At 35.7% G+C, this 22,328-nt stretch overlaps 1 protein-coding gene across 13 annotated transcripts; it reads right to left on the minus strand.

Annotated features, from left to right (window-relative positions):
- Positions 1-19,538, minus strand: LOC18421421 (uncharacterized). 13 transcript variants are annotated; one of them, XM_088861846.1, is made up of 11 exons: positions 16,243-19,532; positions 16,005-16,113; positions 15,334-15,422; positions 12,613-12,854; positions 10,061-10,147; positions 9,747-9,846; positions 4,591-4,795; positions 2,528-4,127; positions 807-877; positions 386-559; positions 1-240 (listed from the first exon to the last, which is right to left on the minus strand). In XM_088861846.1, exons 1-8 carry the CDS (start codon positions 19,030-19,032, stop codon positions 3,466-3,468), a joined length of 4,284 nt encoding a protein of 1,427 aa, XP_088717972.1. In that variant the 5' UTR covers positions 19,033-19,532; the 3' UTR covers positions 1-240; positions 386-559; positions 807-877; positions 2,528-3,465. The 13 variants fall into 13 exon arrangements, with proteins under 13 accessions (XP_088717972.1, XP_088717968.1, XP_088717966.1 ...); XM_088861842.1 differs by having other exon boundaries at positions 1-174; positions 807-880; XM_088861840.1 differs by having other exon boundaries at positions 807-880.
- Between the last annotated feature and the right edge of the window lie 2,790 nt (positions 19,539-22,328).

The raw sequence follows: 22,328 nt of genomic DNA on the forward strand, positions 1-22,328 counted from the left end.
TTTAGCGATAAATTTCACAAGCTCCATTGAGTAAGAATAACATATTAACAAAGTCAAGCAATTGTGAGTAGGCAAAATGAAAACCTGTGGAAAAACGGTTGGACATAGAAGCGGCACCTTCCTTCAACCACAATGATGTCCAACACCGGTCAAAGAAGCATTGAAAAGGTAGTTCTTCAACAAGCACAACAAAAAGGTTAACGGATCTTTCATTAAGGGTTCCAGTCACCGAAAGATGAACTGTATTACAAGAAACAAAATGCCAATGACTTCTAGAAATATGGATAACATGCTCCTTAAAATTGGATTTCACCCAAAAGCTTTTTTTGTTCTCCTAAATTTTCTCGAAATTATAAAAGTAAAGCATTATCTAAGTCAACTATACCTTCCATATGGGCCATTGTTTTTCTTCATTGACTCCATTTTCTTTTTATCATGGCCCAGGAATGCAGTCTATCATTTGAGTGCCGGTTTCTCTATTATCAGAACAAATATCCTCTGCAATTGCAACAGCTTAATCCCGCAAAGCTATAAAAAAACTTTGCACCTGGATCCTTTACTGTAAATAAAAAATTAAAAAAAAGAAGAAAAAAAAGAAAAAAATATAAGAACCTCCTTAAGGAACAACGACAATTGAAATCAAAGTGTTTTCCATACCAGAACAGAATTCAAGTTCAACTTTGAGGTCCCAGTGTTTTTTAAACAATACTAACAAAGGAAAATGACAATTCTTTCTGTTTAAAAAATGGCAGAAAATGTGTCCCCTGTTTCAAGAATAGCCAATTCCGAGCATGTAAACAAAACACCTGAGAAGACCCTGCTATCGATCAGGGACAGTTTATTAAGCCCCATTAGCTGGTCAAGGATTAAGTGGGTCCTGCTGCATAGAAAGAAAATTTGCCAATCAATCTCCCAGTTATGTTTTCTTCTTTTGTCCTATAGATTATTTCCACCGTTACATCTCCTAATACTAGCTTGAGATACACTTAACATTCATAATAACAGATAAGCATGCATCAAGAAAAGCAATCCAAAGGTAACATGAAAATTTTTAATTTTACTGGCTATTGAATTTCTCGCAAAAAACATTCAAGCAACAAGTATACAATCCTTCACAATGATGAGATCAACCAAGGTTACAAAAAATACTAGGCAGCCGGCCTGGCACCCAGTAGTACTACTTCTTTAGATATATGCATATATGTGATGTCCAAACACACATGTATAACATACATATGCATATATTTGTGTTAATTTCATAATTATTGCATTTGTATGTATTGTAACATACTTTTTTTACATACAAACATATGACTTGTTGCTTGTTAAGAAAAAACCTGCTCAAAATTTTAAAATTCAAATCATACAAAATTTAGAAAATGTTAAAAGTCTAATAGGCAATGCATTAATAGTCTCCAACTCTCCATATTCCATAATAACATGGCCTCCGACTCTACAAGTCTTCAACAAACTTACAAAAGTACAAAACCAAACAACAAAATAGTCCAATAAAGCAAAAACTCTAATATCCAAATGTCATAAGTTCAAACTAAGTTGGCGCAATAAATATGAAATACAAAACTACAAAAGAAGAGAGAACATATGTGTTTCTCCGATCATCAGCAGTATAATAACAAAAAATCTTAGGATGCTTTTTCAAACCATAAAAAAAAAAAAATTTCAATTATCCAAAATAGGTATAGCTAAGAGATTTAGGGTATAAGAAAGTGTTTTTTTTTTTTTTAATATGGCCACCAAGAACAGGGCGCCCAAGCATAGGCATGAGGCCTGAGGCCCCTTGGGCGGCTAGGCACCAGGCAGTCCATTTTTTTAAAACATCGAGATCAACAATTCCAAAGAATTCAACTTTAGAATACAAAATATATCCTAAATTATGAAAACAGGACACCAGATAGGATAAGAACCAGACTAAAGTACCACGTTCCACACGTGTTTTTTCCTACTATGATTTCCTATGGATGAAAAACAATTTCCATGTTACCACAAGCAATGCACTGGTTTGGGGCTAGTTGCCAACCCCATCAAAATTCCTTAATTTTATATATAAAAAGCTATTAAGATCAAATGCATGCTTTAAATGGCGGAAGATGCACTACACATATAGTGAAAGTCACTCAGAAATTAGGACCACTAGCAAAATTCCAGAAGGTGCACATTGTCATCAGAACATAGTAATCAATTACTTAGAGGTATTTTCTTTCTGCCATTGATTTTAGATATGGTAGCAAAAATGTCAAATCCCTGGCAAGGTGGGGGCTTGCTAGAGAGGAGCTATAGGTGTAGAGAAAGACTTTCTCCGAAAATTTGTACCAGCATTACATGTTTCCTATTTTACACAAATGAATAAAGGCTGCTTACCAAAAAGAAAAACAATAAAAATTTAAGTAATTTTTCCAAGCTAATCAAAAGAGGACGAGATGCATGGTTTCAAAAGAGAAGTTAACATAAAAGGGGCAATGCAATTTCACAAAAAAGAAGCCCAAAAAAAGAAAAGATATGTCTTTACCTCCACACAGAAAGAGCTCATTCTTCTTCTATTTATGTATTTCTATTTGGTATCATCCCTCTTTTTTTCATTGGTATTGTCCTTCCATTCGTCACTCAAGTGATGCCCATGATTACTGGAAGCAAACCCTTCAACATAACAGGTTTCAACAAACATATCTTTCAGCAGCTATCAAGCATTGGCCCTCACTGAAAAAGTGCACTAGCCTTTACGCCAAGAGAACCTAAGTTAAAGATTTCCCTTGAACCTTTGAACGAGTTAAGTGCAGCCTGTGGTTTAGTTACGACACCCTAGACTGACAGATAACTGCCACTCCTTAACGTGGTTGTGCTTCCTAGTCGCCTCCAGCAACTAAGAACATAGAGCTTGTCCAATGCTTCCTATCAGTTATATAGGCCTCCACAATTTTTACCAATGTGGCGGAAAACACAAAATAAGCCTCAAATAGGTAATCACAAACCAGCCACAAAACTCCAAGATGCCAATTTCATCACATATTGATAGGCTAAAAAGAAGTCTCTACAAACAAGTAAATACTCTGTCTCCCCAGGGATCACAATCTTGTATGCAAATTATCCTACACCAGGACAGATGTTATAGTGGCCAAACTACTATCATCCATAGCCTGCTCACCAGAATCAGCTCCAACAAGCACATCTTCTACAGAACCAGGTACCTCTACAAATGAATCAGATAGACAGTGTTCACTACACCCATGAAGGTTAACCTCTGCAGAAGCAGCACTAAGAGATTTATGGGTATGATCAAAATCATGGAGTGCAGTAACCTCTACAGAAGCCTCAATAGGTTTCTTCAACTGTATTGCTCTAAAAAAAAAAATTGATCTTAGAGGAACAGTGTACAACTTCACCAAATGAAGCATCAAGATTGGAGTCAATAGCAGCAACTTCTGGAAAGTTGTTTACAATCACATAACACTATGTTGCAGTAGCCTCTGCAGACTCATGGAGAATTGACACAGTCGAAGAAACATCACGAGATTTCATCTCCACTTCTGAAGTATTGTTCTGGTCGCATGCAAGTTCTGCAACTGTCACATCATCAACAGAAGCAGACCCATTGATAACCTCGGAAGCATGCGATCCAATAGCCCGGGCCCCATGAGAATCCTCACAATTTAATTCAGCAACACCAGTCCCTGAAAAACTATCAAAATCCTTGTGATTTAGTTCAACAACACCAGCTTCAGAAGAACTATCAGAATCCTTGTGACTTAATCCAACAGCATCAGCCCCAATAGAACTATTTGTCACCTGGGAAATAGAGTGACTTTCAACAGAAGCATCCTTAGCCTCAACAGAATCCTTAAGATTTAATTGAACAACATTACGCTCTATAGATTGATCAGAAACCTTGTGATTCATGTCAACAACATCAGACTCTATAGAATCACAGTAAGTATGAATAATAGAACAAATAGGAGCAAATTCCAATGATCGGCTTATAACCTCAAAGCCATCCAATGCACCACCAGGAGTAGAAGGATGAAGTTCTGACTCAGCAGAAGAAGCATCTTGCGATTTATTCACAATCTCGGACATATCTTGCTGGTTGTATTTAAATTCAGTAGCTGTAGTATCTATAGAGGAAAACAAAAAAAACTAAATGAGATTATAAATAAAACATGTCAATCACTGGATTTTTTTGAGGGATTGCATACAATGAGACCATTTACCTTTGATACAAGGAGGTCACAATTACTTATAACCATTTGATGTGAAATTTGATAGCTTGGGTGTATCACAAAATTCGAGAAAATTTCTTTTGAAGTTTGAGCTTAATCAATTGAATAAATGCAGCCACCCAATTTTACATCCAATGGTCAAAATTAGTTGTGATCACCATCTACCAAAGGTAAATGATTTCATTGCATATTTTTCCTTTTTTTAAAAAAAAAAAATCGCTAGCATACATAAGTTAAGTGAAAATTGATTAGTTGTGACCACCATGTACCAAAGGTCAATGATCTCATTGTATATTTTTCCTTTTAAAAAAAAAAAAATGGTTAGCATACGTATGTTAAGTGAAAATTGAAACCACACCTGTAGATTTTCCATTTCCAGGACCATGTTTCAGTAGCTGTTTCTGCAATAGATCAGTGCCAGGGAATACCATCATATTCATGGTCCTTAACTCTTTCCTATGTGATTCCTCCAAAGGTTTAAAACCAAATCCCTCTCTCCATGTATGTAGAAGTTCAGATATTGCAGGTATGATAAGCTTTTCAACATTAAGAGAGCGAAGAACCTGAAAAATGCAGAAATTGATCAATTAATTTGCAAAGAAGCTGAAGTAGGTTAACCAAAAAGCAACAAGAACAAAAAAAAAGGAGTCTGTTAAAGAAAACCAGATTCGGAAAGAAATGAAGCCATTTAGTTGTGTGATAACAACAATATCACGATGATGACAATGATGATTAGACTAGTATAATAATATGTTTTGAGCCAAGCACATCACTGAAGATACATAAAACATTGGAATGTGTAATTAAGGTCATCAATAAGGCAACTGCAAAAGCCAGAGAGAGCTACAAGGCATGTGTGTTCCACTAGCGCTAAATCCTCCACCAAAGATTTTGCAACATAAAAACCATCACAACTCACTCTAACATTAAGCTTTGTAATTTGAACGGTTGTGAATTGTAGATTATCCCTATATATATATATATATATATATATATATATATATATATAGGAAGATACTACAAAACGCCTCTAAGCAAAAATGAACAGTGATTTCACCTACCTTCATCACCGTCCAAAATTCATAGCACGGTCATGATTGTCCGGTAGTGTTTCATTTTTCTTTTTTTTCTACAAATCGGAATGACCTGAAATTTAAAGTATGTGTACATGAAAAATAGGAGAATCTAGGAAAAATATCAAAAAAAATATTTTACATGAAAAAATTGACCAAAATACCCCTGAAAAGTTTGAAAAATATTTTAATCAATTATTTTTCGCCAATTATTGTTTTTATATTTTTATTAGGTGTATTTCACTAAGATGTACACAAGCTCCAAATTTCAGGTCATTCCGATTTGTAGAAAAAAAATGACTAATAAAGCACTACCAGACAATAGTGACCGTACGAAGAACTTTGGACGGTGATGAAGGTAGGCGAAATCACTGTTCATTTTCGCCTATAGACGTTGGGAAGAGTTTTCCATATACATATATATATATATATATATATATATATATATATATATGAATGGAGGGTGGGATGTTATGTTGCAGCATCAGCCCCCAACCACCAATGCGCCAACCGCATTCCCAATATGGCATGGCATTGCTCGACCACTTCATAATTTAATGATATAATAGAATACTTTTTATATTAGAAAATTCAAATAATCATTGTGTTCGAAAACGGTGTTCTAACTTAGTAGCAAGGTCTATGAAAGTGAAAACGCAACACAATGTCAAGGATTCCGACCACACTGCTTACCCAGAATGATAAAAAGCTTTATTTATTAAGAATCTTATAGGAAATGGAAGGGAGGAAATAAAAAACTAAAACAGTCCAATTCTTCAAAATTCATAAAGTCGAATATTTTAATACTGACGTCTATCTCTATTATGCAATTCAGGTTTATTTAGTTATAATCTAGAATGGGCAAGGTACCCCCAAGTCTAGATTCAAAACTCAGCAGAACAAGCTAAATATTTCTTATCTTCCTTTAGGCAAATTAGGCAAGGAGGTCTAAAAAGGACCTCCTATTGATGAAATGGATCCGGAAAGGATCTGGTTGTATCCTCCTTTACTTCAGAAGAATCCCTAGGCCTCAGACTCAAACCTAATATGTTATTCTCCTTTCATAAGGTTGAGGCATGCTTTCAATGGTTTTTAGCTATTTCTTCAAAAAAGAAACGAATCAACTACCACAGCCTGCAGCCAGTGTTTTAAAATGCGGCCGCATCGCCGCATATGCAACCGCATCATGTGGGATACGCTCGCATCCACATCGCAAACTGGCGCACACGCGCTTTTGATAGATGCGGCCGCATATGCACCGCATCAGGCTGCATCCCGCATCAGACCACATCGCGCCGCATCTGCCGCAGAAAAAAAAATTCAATTTTGCCCCTCGGGGATGGGCAAAATGTTCTTTTTGTAGTTCCAAAGTTTAGGGAAACTGTTTGGGGGGTTATTATACCCCCTAAACGAAGATTTCCAGCTACTTTTGCGGCTTTTTTTGCATCACATCGAAAGAAAAAAAAAATTGGCAAAAAAAAATTTCGTATCCAAATCTTCAATTTGGCAATTGTTTGATACTTGGATGTTCATTTAATGCCTTTGATTGTTGATTTGGGGATTTTAAGGTAAATTTGTAATAAGAAATTGCGGATTTCAAAGGCCGTGAAGAAATCGAGTACTTCACAGAATCAGTAACTTTTTATTCCTTCTTGTACAATAATACTGTTATACTTATTTTTGGGCCAATGTCTTCTTCCCAATCTTCTAGTAACAAAGATCCGGCTTGGAAATATGCTAAACTAAAAAATCCGAAAGATAGAAATTCTGTGATATGCTTGCTCTATGGAAATACTTATATGGGTGGTATTTTTCAACAAAAAGAGCTTTAGCCGGAATTTCTGAGAATGTAAGAGCATGCCAACAAGCTACAGATGATATAAAAAAGGAGATTAGAGAATATTTGGATAGATAAAAAAAAGATAAAGAAAAAAAAAAAGGAATTACTTGATTATATGCAATTATTTGATGATGATGATGATTTGTCTGAAGTTGCTATGAGGTAAAGGGGTACTCATACTCCAACCGCAAGAGAGAGAGTTATAAATATTGGTGGTAGTGCTGAAAGAAGAACACCTCTCTCTACGGGGCCAATGGATTCTTTTTTCACCCCTAGCCCCGAAATTGTGGCTCAAGAGAGAAAAAAAAGAAAAAAACAAACCACAATTGACAATAAATATAAGAAAGAACAAAAAAAGTCGGTATGTAAGTGGATTGCAAAGTGGATTTACATGGCCTGCATTCCTTTTAATACTATAACTTTGGATAGCTATGCATGTACGGTCCAGGCAATGGGCAATATGGCCCAGGACTTATTCCTCCTTCACTACATGAGGTTAGGGAGCCCTTGTTGAAGGATGTTGTATTTGATGTGAATAAAATTTTGATTTCTCAGAGTGAAGGGAGGGAGAAAACTGGGGCCACTATTATGTGTGATGGTTGATCCGATGAGAAATCAAGGGCATTCATTAATTTTTTGGTTAACTGCCCAACAGATACTTTTTGTTGTTATGTCTATTGATGTATCAGACAAGTCACATGATGCCCAACAGGTACTTTTTTTTCTATGCATTAACTTATTTTTTGACTTTTTAGAATTTTTTTACATTTATTTACCGCATCATCGCGTCGCATCGGCCTCCCACCACATCAAGGCCGCATCCCGCATTTTAAAACACTGCTTGCAGCCCACCCTATAATTCATCTTTCATAATCAACAGATAATAGTAGTGGATCAAGAATTGTAATGAGCACATACCCCAATTTTGAAGGTAGGAAAACTATAGAAGACATCAGCCTCAAGGGAACATAACAAAGTAAAACTACAAACCAGTGTTTGAAAAAAACGGATCGGTGACTCGAATCAGGTTTTCACCCATGCCCGTGTCGGATCAGTGAATCGATTCGCAAAATCAGCAATTTTTGTCCCAAAACAATTTCAAAAAATCATTATAAATCTCTAAAAATAGTGTTTTTTAGTTTCTAATATAATAATATTTTCAAAAAAAATCATTATAAATTTTCCTGTCTAGATGACTGTATAATTGTTAATCATAATATAACATTATAATATATCATTAAAATAATTTAACAATATTAGAAAACACTTCCATATTATAAGATTAAAAAATAATTTCTAAGGGGGGTGTTATTCACAACCTAACTAACTATAATATTATAAATTGAAATTGGTTTTATAATCATTTTATAACCACAAATTTTGAAATTTGTCTTATAGTATCATCTAATTTAAAAAAAAATCTAATTTACAAATATAACAAAAAATAGTATCTTATATAACTTAAAATGTAAATAAAGTACCTTATATAACCTATAATGTAAATAAATTAATATATAAAATATAAGATTTGTTTATCAATGTAATTAGTATAATTATTAATTATAATATTCTAATAAATGTGATTCAAAAAACAAGGGCGTAACCCTCAAAGTAAATCTAATGTGTAATAATTAATGTGGATAAAAATAAGCAATTTAAAAACATAAATTTACAATCATATTTTAATAAAAATAGAAAAATAAATAAATAAATTCATACTTGTAATGTGGGATAATTGATAAAGCAACTTGAAAATAAATTTTAAAGTCGTATGAGCTAGTGTTAATTTTGTTTTTTCTTAATATATCCCATAAACTTGCCTTTTAATGGTCAATAAACTAGTATTAGTGTTATTTTTGCCTTTTCAATATAATATGAGTTAGTAACATATTTTTTTAGTGTCAATTGGCTAATATCTAATAGCCTAATATTAATCAAATAATCCTATAAGCTTTTTTGGGGGTAAGTATAACCCCATGAACTTTTTTTGGGGTAAGTATAATCCTATGAGTTAATAACGCTATGAAATCTTCGGGTAAGACAATGTGAAGTTTGTCCCACATCGAAGAGATGTGGGAGGAAATTAGCCTATAAAATAGTTGAACCTACTTCAACGAATATGATGTGTTGGGACGCAGGGCATCGATTGCGATGCAAGGTCCAAATAAAGATAGGGTAGAGGCGCAAGGCTCAATGGAAGAGCTAACATCAAGGGATGTGAGATTGGTCCAGCACGTGTTGAGAGTTTTTAATGGGAAAATCTTATAAAATTGATTTTTTGATGGGAAAATCTTATAAAAAAGGTGGATTAGTCGGGATCCCATTTCTTAGCCAGAACCGGGACGGGCTGAGCGATTCCCGATCCGAATTGCCCAATTCCGAAACGGGTCACCAATTTTTTAAACACTACTACAAACTGAAATAGGGCAAGTGACAAACTTGAAATCAAGGAAAGCATATGAAATGGCAAAATGGCAAAACTTGGGAATAAATTTTGAACTTTAAATGTCCAGTGCATTTTTATGAGTGCACTAATTGATTAATCACAAGATACTAAATAGGTAACAATCAAACCAATTTATCAGATTCCCACTTACATACCGATTCAACTACATTAACAAGTCGGCGGCACATCCCTTGGCGTCTGTATATATGGCGAGTTCCAATGAGAGGCATCTCAGCTAACTTAGTTCCATGGATCCTAAAACATCAACAATATTTTAAAACAATACAGCATGAGAGAACTACAAAATCAACTACCTAAACGAAGGATAACATTGTACTTAATATCCTAATATACTGAAAGAAGAGTAGCAGCCCAAGTTCTACGATGAAGATGTGCCGAACAATAGCTACCCAAGTGCAGATGAATAACTATAAAACTACTCAAAGAGAAAACAAATAAGGAAACTTACCTGATGGAAGCAGCAGAAATAATTTCTTCAGCTTTCTCCAGCACTATGGTATAAAAGCCACTATAATTTAACCGGTTAAAGTTTGACCTACAAAAGATGCCCAAATGATCAAGCGCAACACTTCTAAATTTGATATATGTATATGTGTGTGTGTGTGTGTGTGTGTGTAGACACACACAACACAATCTGTATATATTTAACAAAATAAACAAGGTAAAAAATGGAAATCAAATATTACAGAGAACACAGAACCACTAATAAAACCTATCCAACTTGATAGAACATTTATCATACAAATACTCATTCAATAGAACAGCACTCCCAAAATCATTGCCGTGTATGAAATTCTGATAAGCAAATGGAAAAGAGGTGTACAGGTAGGCAACAGCTCAAAGTTTTATCACTATTCAGAACTTGGAGAGTAATTAGCTAGAACATAGGAGAGGTAAAAAGATCTCAACAGCGGCCAGTGACTGGCAAAAGGAGCCACTTCTGAACTGATGATACACAGGGGAGGCTTTTTAAAACCTCCAAGGCTGTTTCCCCTAGGCTCTGAAACTTGGAGAGGCACCTTAACTACAAGGTTGTGGATTGTTAAACAAAACCATCCAGGGAAAACAAATTAGATGGACCTCGGGAATAATCTAATGGAAGGAAAACTGGAAAGAACTCATACCTCAATTAGAGAATAAGGGAACTATTGTGGTAGAGACAAGGATAGGAGGAATTGAATGGAGTGAAGACTTGAAGATTTGGTCAAAATTCTGTTATGCATAGGTCAAGTTCGTGTCATAACCACTCCTTCCCTACAGATGGATCTGGAGGAAAGAACAATCCCCAAGATAGTTGCTTCCTCTAAGTTGGTCAACAAACATAAGAGTTCAATTATCATCATCATTCAATGCAGAGGGTTCTTGATGACTAGCAAGGGTCTCTGTGCATGAATCAGGAGGAACCATTGTATCACTTCTAGCATAGCTCGAGATTTGGGACTAGACTGTTTCTGAGAAAAATAACAAGGACTAAATCTCTACTAAGAGGGCACCAAATCGTATGATAGCTTCTTTAGAGTTTAGAAAGAAATTTAACTCATCAGAATCATAAACAGTAAACATTTAACTCTAATACCATAAGAAGGGCAATGAACTATACGATTTTAGGAAATATAGGCACTGGCAAAACACATTTCTTACTACAGAAATGAATTATCACAAGAATAGTTACCCAGATACCCCCGCTCCAGGAAAACGCTCTGGCACTCTAGGATAGGAATCTCCATACGATCATGATTTTCAAATTTTGGGATCTCAATCGCGACTTTTAGGGATCACGGTAAGGTGCTCGAAGGGACCAAGAGGCCAAGAAGATGATTCAATTTGATCTGTGTTTGTGTGTGTGTGTGAGAGAGAGAAAATACAACAGATTTTATCAATAAAAACCAGCCAACCTGTATTGTTATCTATTCTCCCAGTGTGCCTCATCATAATATGTTTTTATTGCATTTTACAGGATTACTGTTACATAAACTAAACCTCAGAAGAATAAAAATTCATTATTTATTAATTAAATTTATAAAAATATTATTTATTAATTAAAATAAATTTAATTAATAAAAAATAACTTTTTATTGGCCACTGTTTACTGTATGTTGTGTGACTACTGGATTTTTAAAAATTTATGAGAAATTTACAAAAATAAGACCAGTTTTATTTTTGAAGTTTAAAAATAGTCCCATATATTTCACATCTTACACTAAATCCCAATTTTGTGTAAAGTATATTCCAATTTTATTTACTTTTATATACTTCGGATAAAGCTCAAATTTAGGGTATCCATACTTCTTACCAAGATTCACTTGAAAAATAACCAAAAAAAATTACCCAATACCACTAATGTGTGATGATGAGAAGTATGGGCACACAGACTTGAGCTTATATACATATATATATAACAAATTGAAATCCAATATAAGCTCTCAAAGATGAGACAAAGTGGGAGTTGAGTGTAAATATGAAATATTGGATATTATTTTAAATTTTCAAAAATAAAATGGTATTATTTTGTAAATTTCCCATTATTTCAAAAAACTTCTACTTTTAATTTCTATTTAATACTTAAATAATTCTACAATGTGCTCCCAACCAAGGGAGCTTCAGCTCCCACTTCCGACAACTATGTCACAGATTCATAAAATATATATTACTAATGAAAAACATATCACTCAAGAAAACTTCCCCAAGGCGAAGTGAAATATGCTTTCTGGCTTTTAGTGAAAAATAAAAGAGCAAGACAACAAATGCATATGTAAAGCACACAATAACAAGGGGCCGCATATATGTACAATTCAGTTTTAACACACCACAAACACTACAATACCTAGACAAGAAATCAATAAAACGTAAATGTGAATTTTCTAATTAAAAAACTATAATACATGATTCAATCAGAGCTCTAAACCATCAATGCAACAATTTTTCCAGAAAACTCTCCATCACAATTTGAGAGTATGGAAATGCATGCAATACAAAGTTATGAAAGATAAAAGCACATACCCGCAATTGTATAGAATGTTATGGATCATGTTAATACTTGAACGCTGGTCAATTATGGGATAGAAGCACTCATCCATTATACTTGATGCAATGGCAATCTTAGAATTGCATTCCGTTCTGTGTGCGACTCCAAGACCAGATAACGGTTCTCTTTCTCCCCCACAACGCTGGAGAAGAGTCCAAGAGAAACCCCCTCCAAGATCATTTGGTACCCCAAGAAGATCACATAGGCATCCATAAAGCTACAAAAGGTAAGAATCACCAAACATATGCAGCCCAAATTAGTTAAAGATCGTAGTTGCAATAGCCACAGAAAGAAGTCGACTGTGACATAACAGAGCTTAGACTCCACAACTTCAGAGAGCATTCTGAGTTCACAAAACCATATATAGTTCAATAAAGATAGTTCAACTCTTATAACAATGTGCATGGCAAGTGTGTATGGATAAACCTAGACTGTTCGATAAAGATAGTTTATCTCTTATAACATTGCGCATGGCAAATGTATATGGATAAACCTAGACTATGGAATGATAAGACTGCATCGTAACACATTTAACTATGCATGAAGTCACAGTAGTTTACCCATCTCTCAAGTCAAAACTCTCTCTATTTTTCCATTTTAAACAACAAAAATGCACCTCCAATATGTAAAATTTAAAGCGAGAGAGACAAGCACTTCAGCCGAGGGTCAAATTTCTATCGTCCTGATTTGGATCGAAACACTTACTAAAACTAACAACAGGCCTACTCGTTCAAGTGCTTAGGCCTTGGTTGGACATCTTGGTAGTATATCCATATGACAAATGGGTAGTCTTCAATGGTCATTCGGACATAATCAAGTAGAAGAGTAACCACTTTTTTGCTGATACCAAAACAAAGATGTTTTTTCTCTTGTATCCATAAGGCAAAACACCCCCACTCGGCAATATTTTGCCGATAAGAGGGGTCGCAAAAGTTCAGAAACCTTCGTGAATAGAGCCACTCAGGCAGATTTATGGGAAACTGATATCTCTAATCTCTACAGCCAAAAAACAGGGTGTGTCAAATGTGGGCATTAAGCTGTTGAACAATCACATTCATTTAACCAAGATTGAACATTTGAACTTGCTTTGTGGAGCTATCAGCCTCTCACTAACAAATATAACAATGATTCAAATCCCAATAAAACAATTCTCTTAAAGATCAAGAAATGTCAAGTAATGATACAGTTTGTCAAGTATTGCATCTTTGACTTTGGCTTTTTTGATATTACAAATACTGCTTCACAACTGCCTGTCCAGACCTTACAGAGTATATATCATCTGTCAAGTGTTGCATCTCTGCCTTGGGCTTTTTGCATATTACAAATACTGTTGGTGCCCCTGTTCTCTTCCAGAAGAAAGAAAACAGGATGGCACGTTTATGTGTGTTCAGACCTTACAGAGTATATCTCATCTGTTTCTAAATTAATAGTAATTACTTAGTAAACTTCATGGTGCAGTTTTTAGCTTTGTGTTCTGCTTCCCCACCATTGCCCAATGGTGGGCACTGATACGAAGGAAAAATCACATTCATTCCACCAATATCCAAGCACATTAAAAAGTAGACTTGGGTCAGGAGTCACAATAGTTCCAATTTGAATGGACTCATAGAGACTCAGCTGACTCTCAATAGAACCACCGAGGGCCAATGGGACTCTATGGAGGTGATATGGATCAAGGCAGATCCAATTGGATATACCCCAAGGCAACTCGACGTCTTCTAAAACTGGATCCCCATGTAATCCTTCTAATTTCAACATCACCACAAAGGGACATCAAGTTTTCAACAGACTATTTAAACCACTAATTCAAGAATGCCACATAAACAAACTAATGCAACCGTCGTCTTTATTTTCTCAAGAGTCAAGTCCAGTACAAACAAAACACAATTCTCGGGCCATAATTAAGGGAAAGATAAATATGTCTGTACGTTCTGTAAATATAAAGTCCGATCTAATATGGGAGGAATTGCATCCACATAAGCACAAAAATTAAGAGATGACGTTATAGTTATCAAAAGATAGAACCCCATGTATAACAAGAATCTGAATCTGACAGTAAAATGAATTGAAAGAATCAATTTTCAAAAAAGTGGATGCCAGCGCCTAGGCAGCAAGGGGTCCTGGCCGCCTAGGCGGGCACCCAAGAACCTAGGCTGCTGTAACCTAAGTTAATGGAGTTTACGCCCTCTGTGGAGTTCTTAAAGAGAAATCATAAAAAGAAAAATTATTATTAATTTGCAAATCAATATTCTAAAATATCCATGAATCATGCAAGACGCCAGTATCATTTAGCTATCATTCATGTTTAAGCGTATTCTAGAGCAACAAACTTTCAATAATAGAATCAGTGGTCAAAACTAGGACTCGGGTTAAGACTCACAAAGGTCCAGAGTCAGAGTCATCAGTACGACTCAACCGAGTCTATAAAAATCTAACAAAGCAAAGTCCCTAACCCAGTTAGAATCAACAAGGTCTCTCGCTTTCTAAACCGGACCAGCACCATGCCAGGTCTAAGTGACCTGAATCACTGCAGAGAATATTTGGCCAAAAATATAGAACTGCAAAGAAAATATCACTTCAATGAAGAAGCATGATTGATGAGTGGTATTAAAGAACCACAAATCCCACCTTTACTATTTTACATAAAATATTCATGTGTTAGTGAGCAAGAAGTAATAGTGAGCAAGAAGTAATACCTGCATACAATCCTGGCTGCAAAAAGAATTTAGAGGGCCATCAAAACAGCTCGACGTAGCAATCCTTTCTTGAGCACACTCATGATGAACTAGAAAAGAAAGCAAATAAAAAATATTTTTTTCTTTAGCTCCACCATTCAATTGTAGCAACATATAATGCACTTCGTATATTTTTCTTATTTATAGAGCTATAGACACGCTTGTGCGCACACATTTCTACATCCATCCATAAATACACAAAAAGTGAAATACACAATTGCATGGATATGTACATACACATTTATTTTACAATAAAAAAATGCATTTATACATCTTTGTTTATCAACTTGTGCATGTATGTAAATATGTGCATGCAGATTACTATTTATATGCCTAGCAAATGCAAATTTGCACAAACGCTCACATTCATGATCTATAAGGCATGTACATACATATTTAAGTACACATTTGAGCACACGTGTGTCTTCATGCATGTAATTATCCAGCCTTCCATAAACACATATATGCATGTGTGTGTGCAACCATACATGCACATATGCACCCAACCAAATGTATGAACTGCAAACATGAAAATATAACTTTTTTTTCTCAATAAACTGAAGAAGCAACCAGTTCGTCTTTCAAAGTTTTGAAAACTTGTAGATCACCAAGAGAAGGCAAAAATTACATACGTTTCATCTCACATTGGCCGCATGAGAGCAGTTGATTCCCTTCACCTCCATTTGCCCCACAAAATCTGCACAAACAATTTGGGCAATGCCAATCACCAGAAGGAAGTGCCTGCAACAAAGAAAACAGAAACTTCAGATATTGAAATATGGCAAGTCAGACAAAGAGCAAGTCAAAACTAAAATTTTTACAAACAATGCCATTTGAGAAGCAATAAAATGCAATTATAACTATCAATACCTTTATTGCCAGGCAGCATTGGTGGTAGGTTGAAGGACAACCATCACAGCAAAGCAAATCCCCACCATCCCCACATATCCCACAAGTATCATCATTTGTATCGCTTTCGTCCACTTTCACAATGTGAACCTCACGCCTTTCATGTTCACTTTGTGTGTCCCATGCTTCTAGTTGGCATTGCAACAGAGACTTGCCCGATCCCAAATATGTATTCTGAAATGGGGTACGCGGTTTGCTGCCGGCATGAACCTCAAACTGCGAGACTGTGAGAATTTTATCACAACAACCACATAAGATCCCATCTCTCGTAATCCATCCATTAAGCAGTACTTTGGTATGTCTTTTATTCCAATATTGAACCTTTTGATCCTGAAGCACAACCCCAGAATCAACGAGCCACGACACAATCGTCCGTTTCCCTTTATAGGGTACAAAAACCTCTTCAGGATTAAGATTTGCCCCCTTCTTAGGATTGCGAACCATCAGTGCACAGCCTCTGCTATTTTTCTTTTTCTGTCCCTGCATTAGATGGCTGCCAAGTGAGGAATGTAGCTTTGGAAAACTCATAGTCTTCGATAATTTGTGGCTTCCAAGCATCTTATTTGATTTTTGCTTTGAAATATTCCCTTCACCAAGCCGTCTAAAATCCATATTATGAATCTTGCCATCCTTTATCCCTTTGCTCAAAGACTGACCAGGTTTCAAAAACTGAAACTTTCCACTCGTTTGATTTTTATGTACCCCTTTAGAATTTAAACCTAAAAACCCATTTTCCTTTACTCCGCCTGCCATTGCCTTATCTTTTGCAAAATTCACTTGGTTCTTGTTTTTTGCTCCCCCTTTTGCAACCCTTCCACTTTTCCCACCCTTGGCCTTCATGGAATGTACAATATTTGATAAGACTTTGCTCCCCGTTGCTTGTTCTCCATCATCACGTCTTCTGAGTCTCTTGCGTGTCTTGTTTGTTTTCCTTTTCAGAATGCTGAGTTCCTCAATATGCACAGCACCAGACATGGAGGAACCACATCCAGGGGATTTCATGTCATTCGGACTTGTAGGACTTTTCATATCTATACTCCCATTTTCTCCATTTAAACGATTCATGAGTGCATAATATGCATTGGGGATGGACCAATAAACAGATCCTGTTGGAGAAACATACACTGGATCCTCATACTTTCGGCTACTACGAGGCCTTAACTCAACTTTCCACCCCGCTGATAAAAGCATGCCAATAATCCTATCTCGCAAAGCCTGCTTCTGCTCTCTTTTTCCAAGCTTCTGATCACTTTTTTGTTTCCTCTCAACAGGACCACATTCACCTTCCATCTCGACTGAAGGAGGAAACACATGCTTCTCCCCAATCCTTTGATTGGTTTTCTGTACCCTTTCACCGAGAGCACTTTCTCGATCCTTCTTGACTGAAAATGGAACTGCACCTCTCTTCCCAATCTTCTGATCGATTTTTTGTTGCCTCTCATAAGGACAACTTCCTTGTTCCTTCTTGATGGCAAGAGGAACCGCATGTCTCTCCCCCATTTTCTGATTGATTTTCACTTCCCTCTGAAAACGGCCGCTTTGTTGTTCCTTCTTGATTGATATAGGAACAACATCTCCCTTCTTAAACTTCTGATTGCTCTGTTGATCCATCTCAAGAGGACTGCTTCCTTGTTCCCTCTTCACTAAGAGCGGAATTGTATCTCTCTTTCCAATCTTCTGATTGCCTTTCTGGTCCCTCTCAAAGGGACCACTTTCTCGCTCCTTGACTGAAAAAGGATTCACATTACCCCTTATGTTCTTTTCGGTTTGTGCCACTGATTTTACCAAATTTACACATACATCCCCTTGTTTTAACTCAGGCTTAAATGGGGAAGAATGAATTTTCACCTTAAGATCATAAGGCCTTTCAGAAAGCAATGTTGGTGATTTCCCCGAAAAAATGGGATTATCTTTCACATTTATAGATGTGGAGCTGTGATTGTCCTTGGGATCACATAATGGTGAAGAATACGTTTTTGTTTTTCCCGAAACAAACTTGACCCGAATAGATTTCACACATTTGTGCCCATTTTGATCAGAAGGTTCTATGCTTTCTCCTTTTGTAGTTCCCTCTCTACAATTTCCTAAACCCTCTGACACAACAGATAAGCTCTCCTTGCTATTCTCCATCTCTGATATAACATTATTTCTCTCAATTCTCACCCCGTTGTCTATCTCCATCCTAGACTTCTTTTCTGCAACGAAAAAATTATCCTCTTTCCTTTTCGGATTTTGAATTTTTTCATGACCAGGGCTATCAGTTCCCCTGTGTAGAAAAGCTCTTATATCTCCATGTTTTTTAGGGAAAGCTCTTGCATCCCTATTGACATGCTTGTTTGAAAGTAACTTTGCCCTTTGATCAACTTCCCTATTCCCTATTCCAACCATTTGTTGCCTGTCAGGAACACCCAAAACACCGATCCCACTCCTTTCCTCCATTTCTCTTGATGCAGATATTCTTGAACTCACCTTAATTCTTTTATTATTGACAAAATCGGCTTTATGATCATCACTGGCATCAATTTTCTCTGGACTAGATAAGTCATGGTCAGAATCACTGTCATTCAAAATTAACCTCCGTCTCTTCTTCTCCTTCTTGGACTCGAAAACCATTGACTTACTCCCACCTCTGCCAACCGAAACCTTAGGTTTGAACTCATTTTTCGCAATCCTTGATGATGCCATGGGAAAAGACCGCCTAGCATCGCCTCCCCTGTCTGAAACTTCCCTGTCCCTTACACAATCCTCCATCTCAATCCCTAAACTACAAATTCCCTAATTCATATCACCCTCCATATTAACTACCTACTCCCCTGTAACCCTAATCCCGACCCTCCCCAAAACTCCACATTCATAACAAATCAGAAACTCCAATCCCAAAACCCTAAGCAGATATCAATAGCCCAATCACGGACACAAAATTAAACGAATCTAATAACAAATACAGATCTGTACCAAAACGTTGGATTCCAGATATCAAAAAAAGCAGTAACGAAATCAAAATTACCGGCTGTAAAAGATACAACAACAAACGAAAACCGATAGATCTTACCGGAAAATTCCACCAGAAGTTTCACGCAGAGAGCTTTCAAGGGGAAACGTAGAGAGAGAGCGCTCTGGTTTCTCTTATCTTAGAGAGAGAGGGGTTGGTTTTTTTGGGCTCTTATAAAGGAAAAAGAAATAAAAACGATTTGGATTTCAATTTGTCTGAGATCGGCGCGCTCGCGAAAACAAAAAAATCACTGTTTTCCCTCCAAGTCTTGTGCGATAAAATATAATTAAATCTACAACGGGATAAAATATCCTGATCTTTATGAATAATACCAAATTAGTCATTGACCTTTTCCAGGTTCAATGAGATGATTTTCTTTGTCTCTGCTAGGGACCAAAATGTCTTTTGTGGCCCTGACACTTTTGCTGCTTTCTCCGCTTTGTGCCTCTTGTAACGTGCAGCTTTGTTATTTGAGTATTAAATGACATGGAGGTCCTCACTTCATGTCGTCCATTAGATGCATCCACGTGCACATTCAACGGTTTGGATTCAATTTGGATTGTTGCTGATTGATTTTGTTTTATTTTTATTTTTTAGAAATTTTATTCACATAATAATTGAAGCATGCATTTAAATATAACACTCACCCATAAAGTACAAATGAGCAAAATACCCTTATAACATTTAGTTGTATTTTAGTTCTCTGGTATTTTAATTTATTTTTTGTATTTTTGTCATGTGTACCCGATAAATATGCATTGCACTTCAATTTTTTTGAGAATCAAACTTCTGAACAAAAAAAATGAAGAATAAGAATCAAAATGTAGCCCTTGAATTGGTCCCAAATCAATCTGCCTGAACTAGTTCAAATATGTTTGTGCACCCATCATTTGAGAAACAAATGAATCAATATAAAGGAAAAAGGTTATATAAGGTTGGAAAGTACATATTCACCTAAAAAATCTATCGGAAAACGTTGTTTGAATGTTAAAAAGTCCTCTAATTAATCATATCAACATCAAGATGTATGAATATAAAAAATAAAATAAAAAATATTTTGAGTCCCATAAATAATACATATTGAAGCGCATTATCTAGATCGTCCATGTTCAATATTTTCATATGTTTATAGATCTATTTTAACCATTTTTTGAGTTTAAGATATTATAGTTAGATATAAAAATAGACTTTCAAATAATCCTAGCAATTTTTTTACATAAAAATTGCTTGTTATGATAAATTTTCAAAATGACTTTTAATTAGATTGTTTAAAGTTGCAACCTTATAGAAACTACACCCGATATAAAAGCCTTATTTAGTTAAATTAATAGAAGAGCAAGAAAGAGTGGATGAGAGAGACAGAGAGGGAGCTTATCCAATGTTAGAGAACGAAAGGTTGGTGTGCAGCATTTGTTTTAGCTATTTGTTGGTCTAAGTCCAAGTCCAGCTAACTTAACCGATCCAGAGCCAACATGTTTACCCCCTTAAAACTCGAAACCCAGCCGTTATGCATGTGGACTCATTTTACTCCTTGCTCCGTGCTCCCATACCTAAAAATTCATTTTATCATTTGCTCATAGGGTCGGCTGAGAATTTACCCAATTCAGATTGAAAACCCAAAATTCGGATCTGTTTCTAGATTTGGGAATAGATCCAGATCCAAAATATAAATTTGAATGGTAACTCAGGTCAGATATGGGTATGGATGGATCCGACCCGATTTTTTAAAATAATATATATTATTTATATGTATGCATATATATTATAATTTATATATAATAAATATAATTATTATAATTATACTATAAATTTATCAAAATTATACTATAATTTTATAATTATCGAAAATAAACCCCGTACCCATTTATTGGGGTGAATAGACGAAAATAGCCTTCATGGTAATCTTAGAACCATGAAGGCATCACAATCTATTGAAAACCGTAATGATCATAGCGAGTTGTGAGTCAAATGTAATTTTGAATCATCACGGCACTTAAAGAAGCATGATGGTTTACTGTACATATGGATATTATCACTGTTATCCAGGTGTCGTTAATGTTTCATTCGTTGCATGGCATAAGAGCCCTTAGCGACCACCACGGCTTTTTAAGCGTCATCGTGCCTCTTAACGACCATCACTATTGTTTAAATGTTGTGATGTCTCAAAACATTCAACCGCTCATGACCACCATGGTAGTGAGTCTGTCACGATGTTTTCATGGTTATAAGACTACCTTGATGACCATTTTGGTAAAAAATAGGTAAAAAGTGAAGAAAATTGGTATGGATGAGGTTTTGAAAATTTTGGGGTTTATTTTCAATAATTAAGATATATTTTTTATAATTTCCCACTTATATTTTAACTTTATGATATATAAATTTGGATATGATTCAAATTCAGTTTTGGATCCAAATCTTATATAGTTTTGGATCTAGTTCTAACTCTGAATATTCTAGATCTGATCGGATCTGGATCTGTGTTTGGATCCGATGTATACTTTTTGAATCATATATGTAGATCTAGAGCGGAATCGAAAATTTCTAAACCCTAATCGAGACCCAAGGCGGATCTCATGTGTCACTTCTCAAGCATCCAGACCCGAAACCGAGTCGAGTTTTTCTTCATCTCGTGATATGTGACACTGTCCATTTGTGCACCAGTTGAATTTTCCATAAATTTTGCCTTAAAACTAACGATGTGTCGCTCCTAACGACTACTTGGAGATGCTTTTCTTCATCTTTCGTCATTCTCTCTAATCACTTTTGCTTTGTTTGATAAATTTCCAAACGAAAAACGAATTGAATCCACCAAACGTCTCCGGGCCCCAACAACTAAACCAGCTTGCTTCATCTTCTCGTTCAAGCACATCTTAATTTTTAATCATAAATTAATTATCCCACGAAAAGTCTACACTCCTATCCCCTCTTTATTATGAAAATATTTTATAATTCCAATTTTTAGATAAATCTCCTAAGTTATGTAACTTCAGACCATCATAATCTGGAGTGAGAATGATCCAGGACCGAGTGGGTCGGGTCCATATGACTTGGACCT

This window comes from Amborella trichopoda, chromosome 3 (genome assembly GCF_054954075.1).
Source record: "Amborella trichopoda isolate Santa Cruz 75 chromosome 3, AtrichopodaSantaCruz75HAP2 v2.0, whole genome shotgun sequence".
NCBI lineage: Eukaryota > Viridiplantae > Streptophyta > Magnoliopsida > Amborellales > Amborellaceae > Amborella > Amborella trichopoda.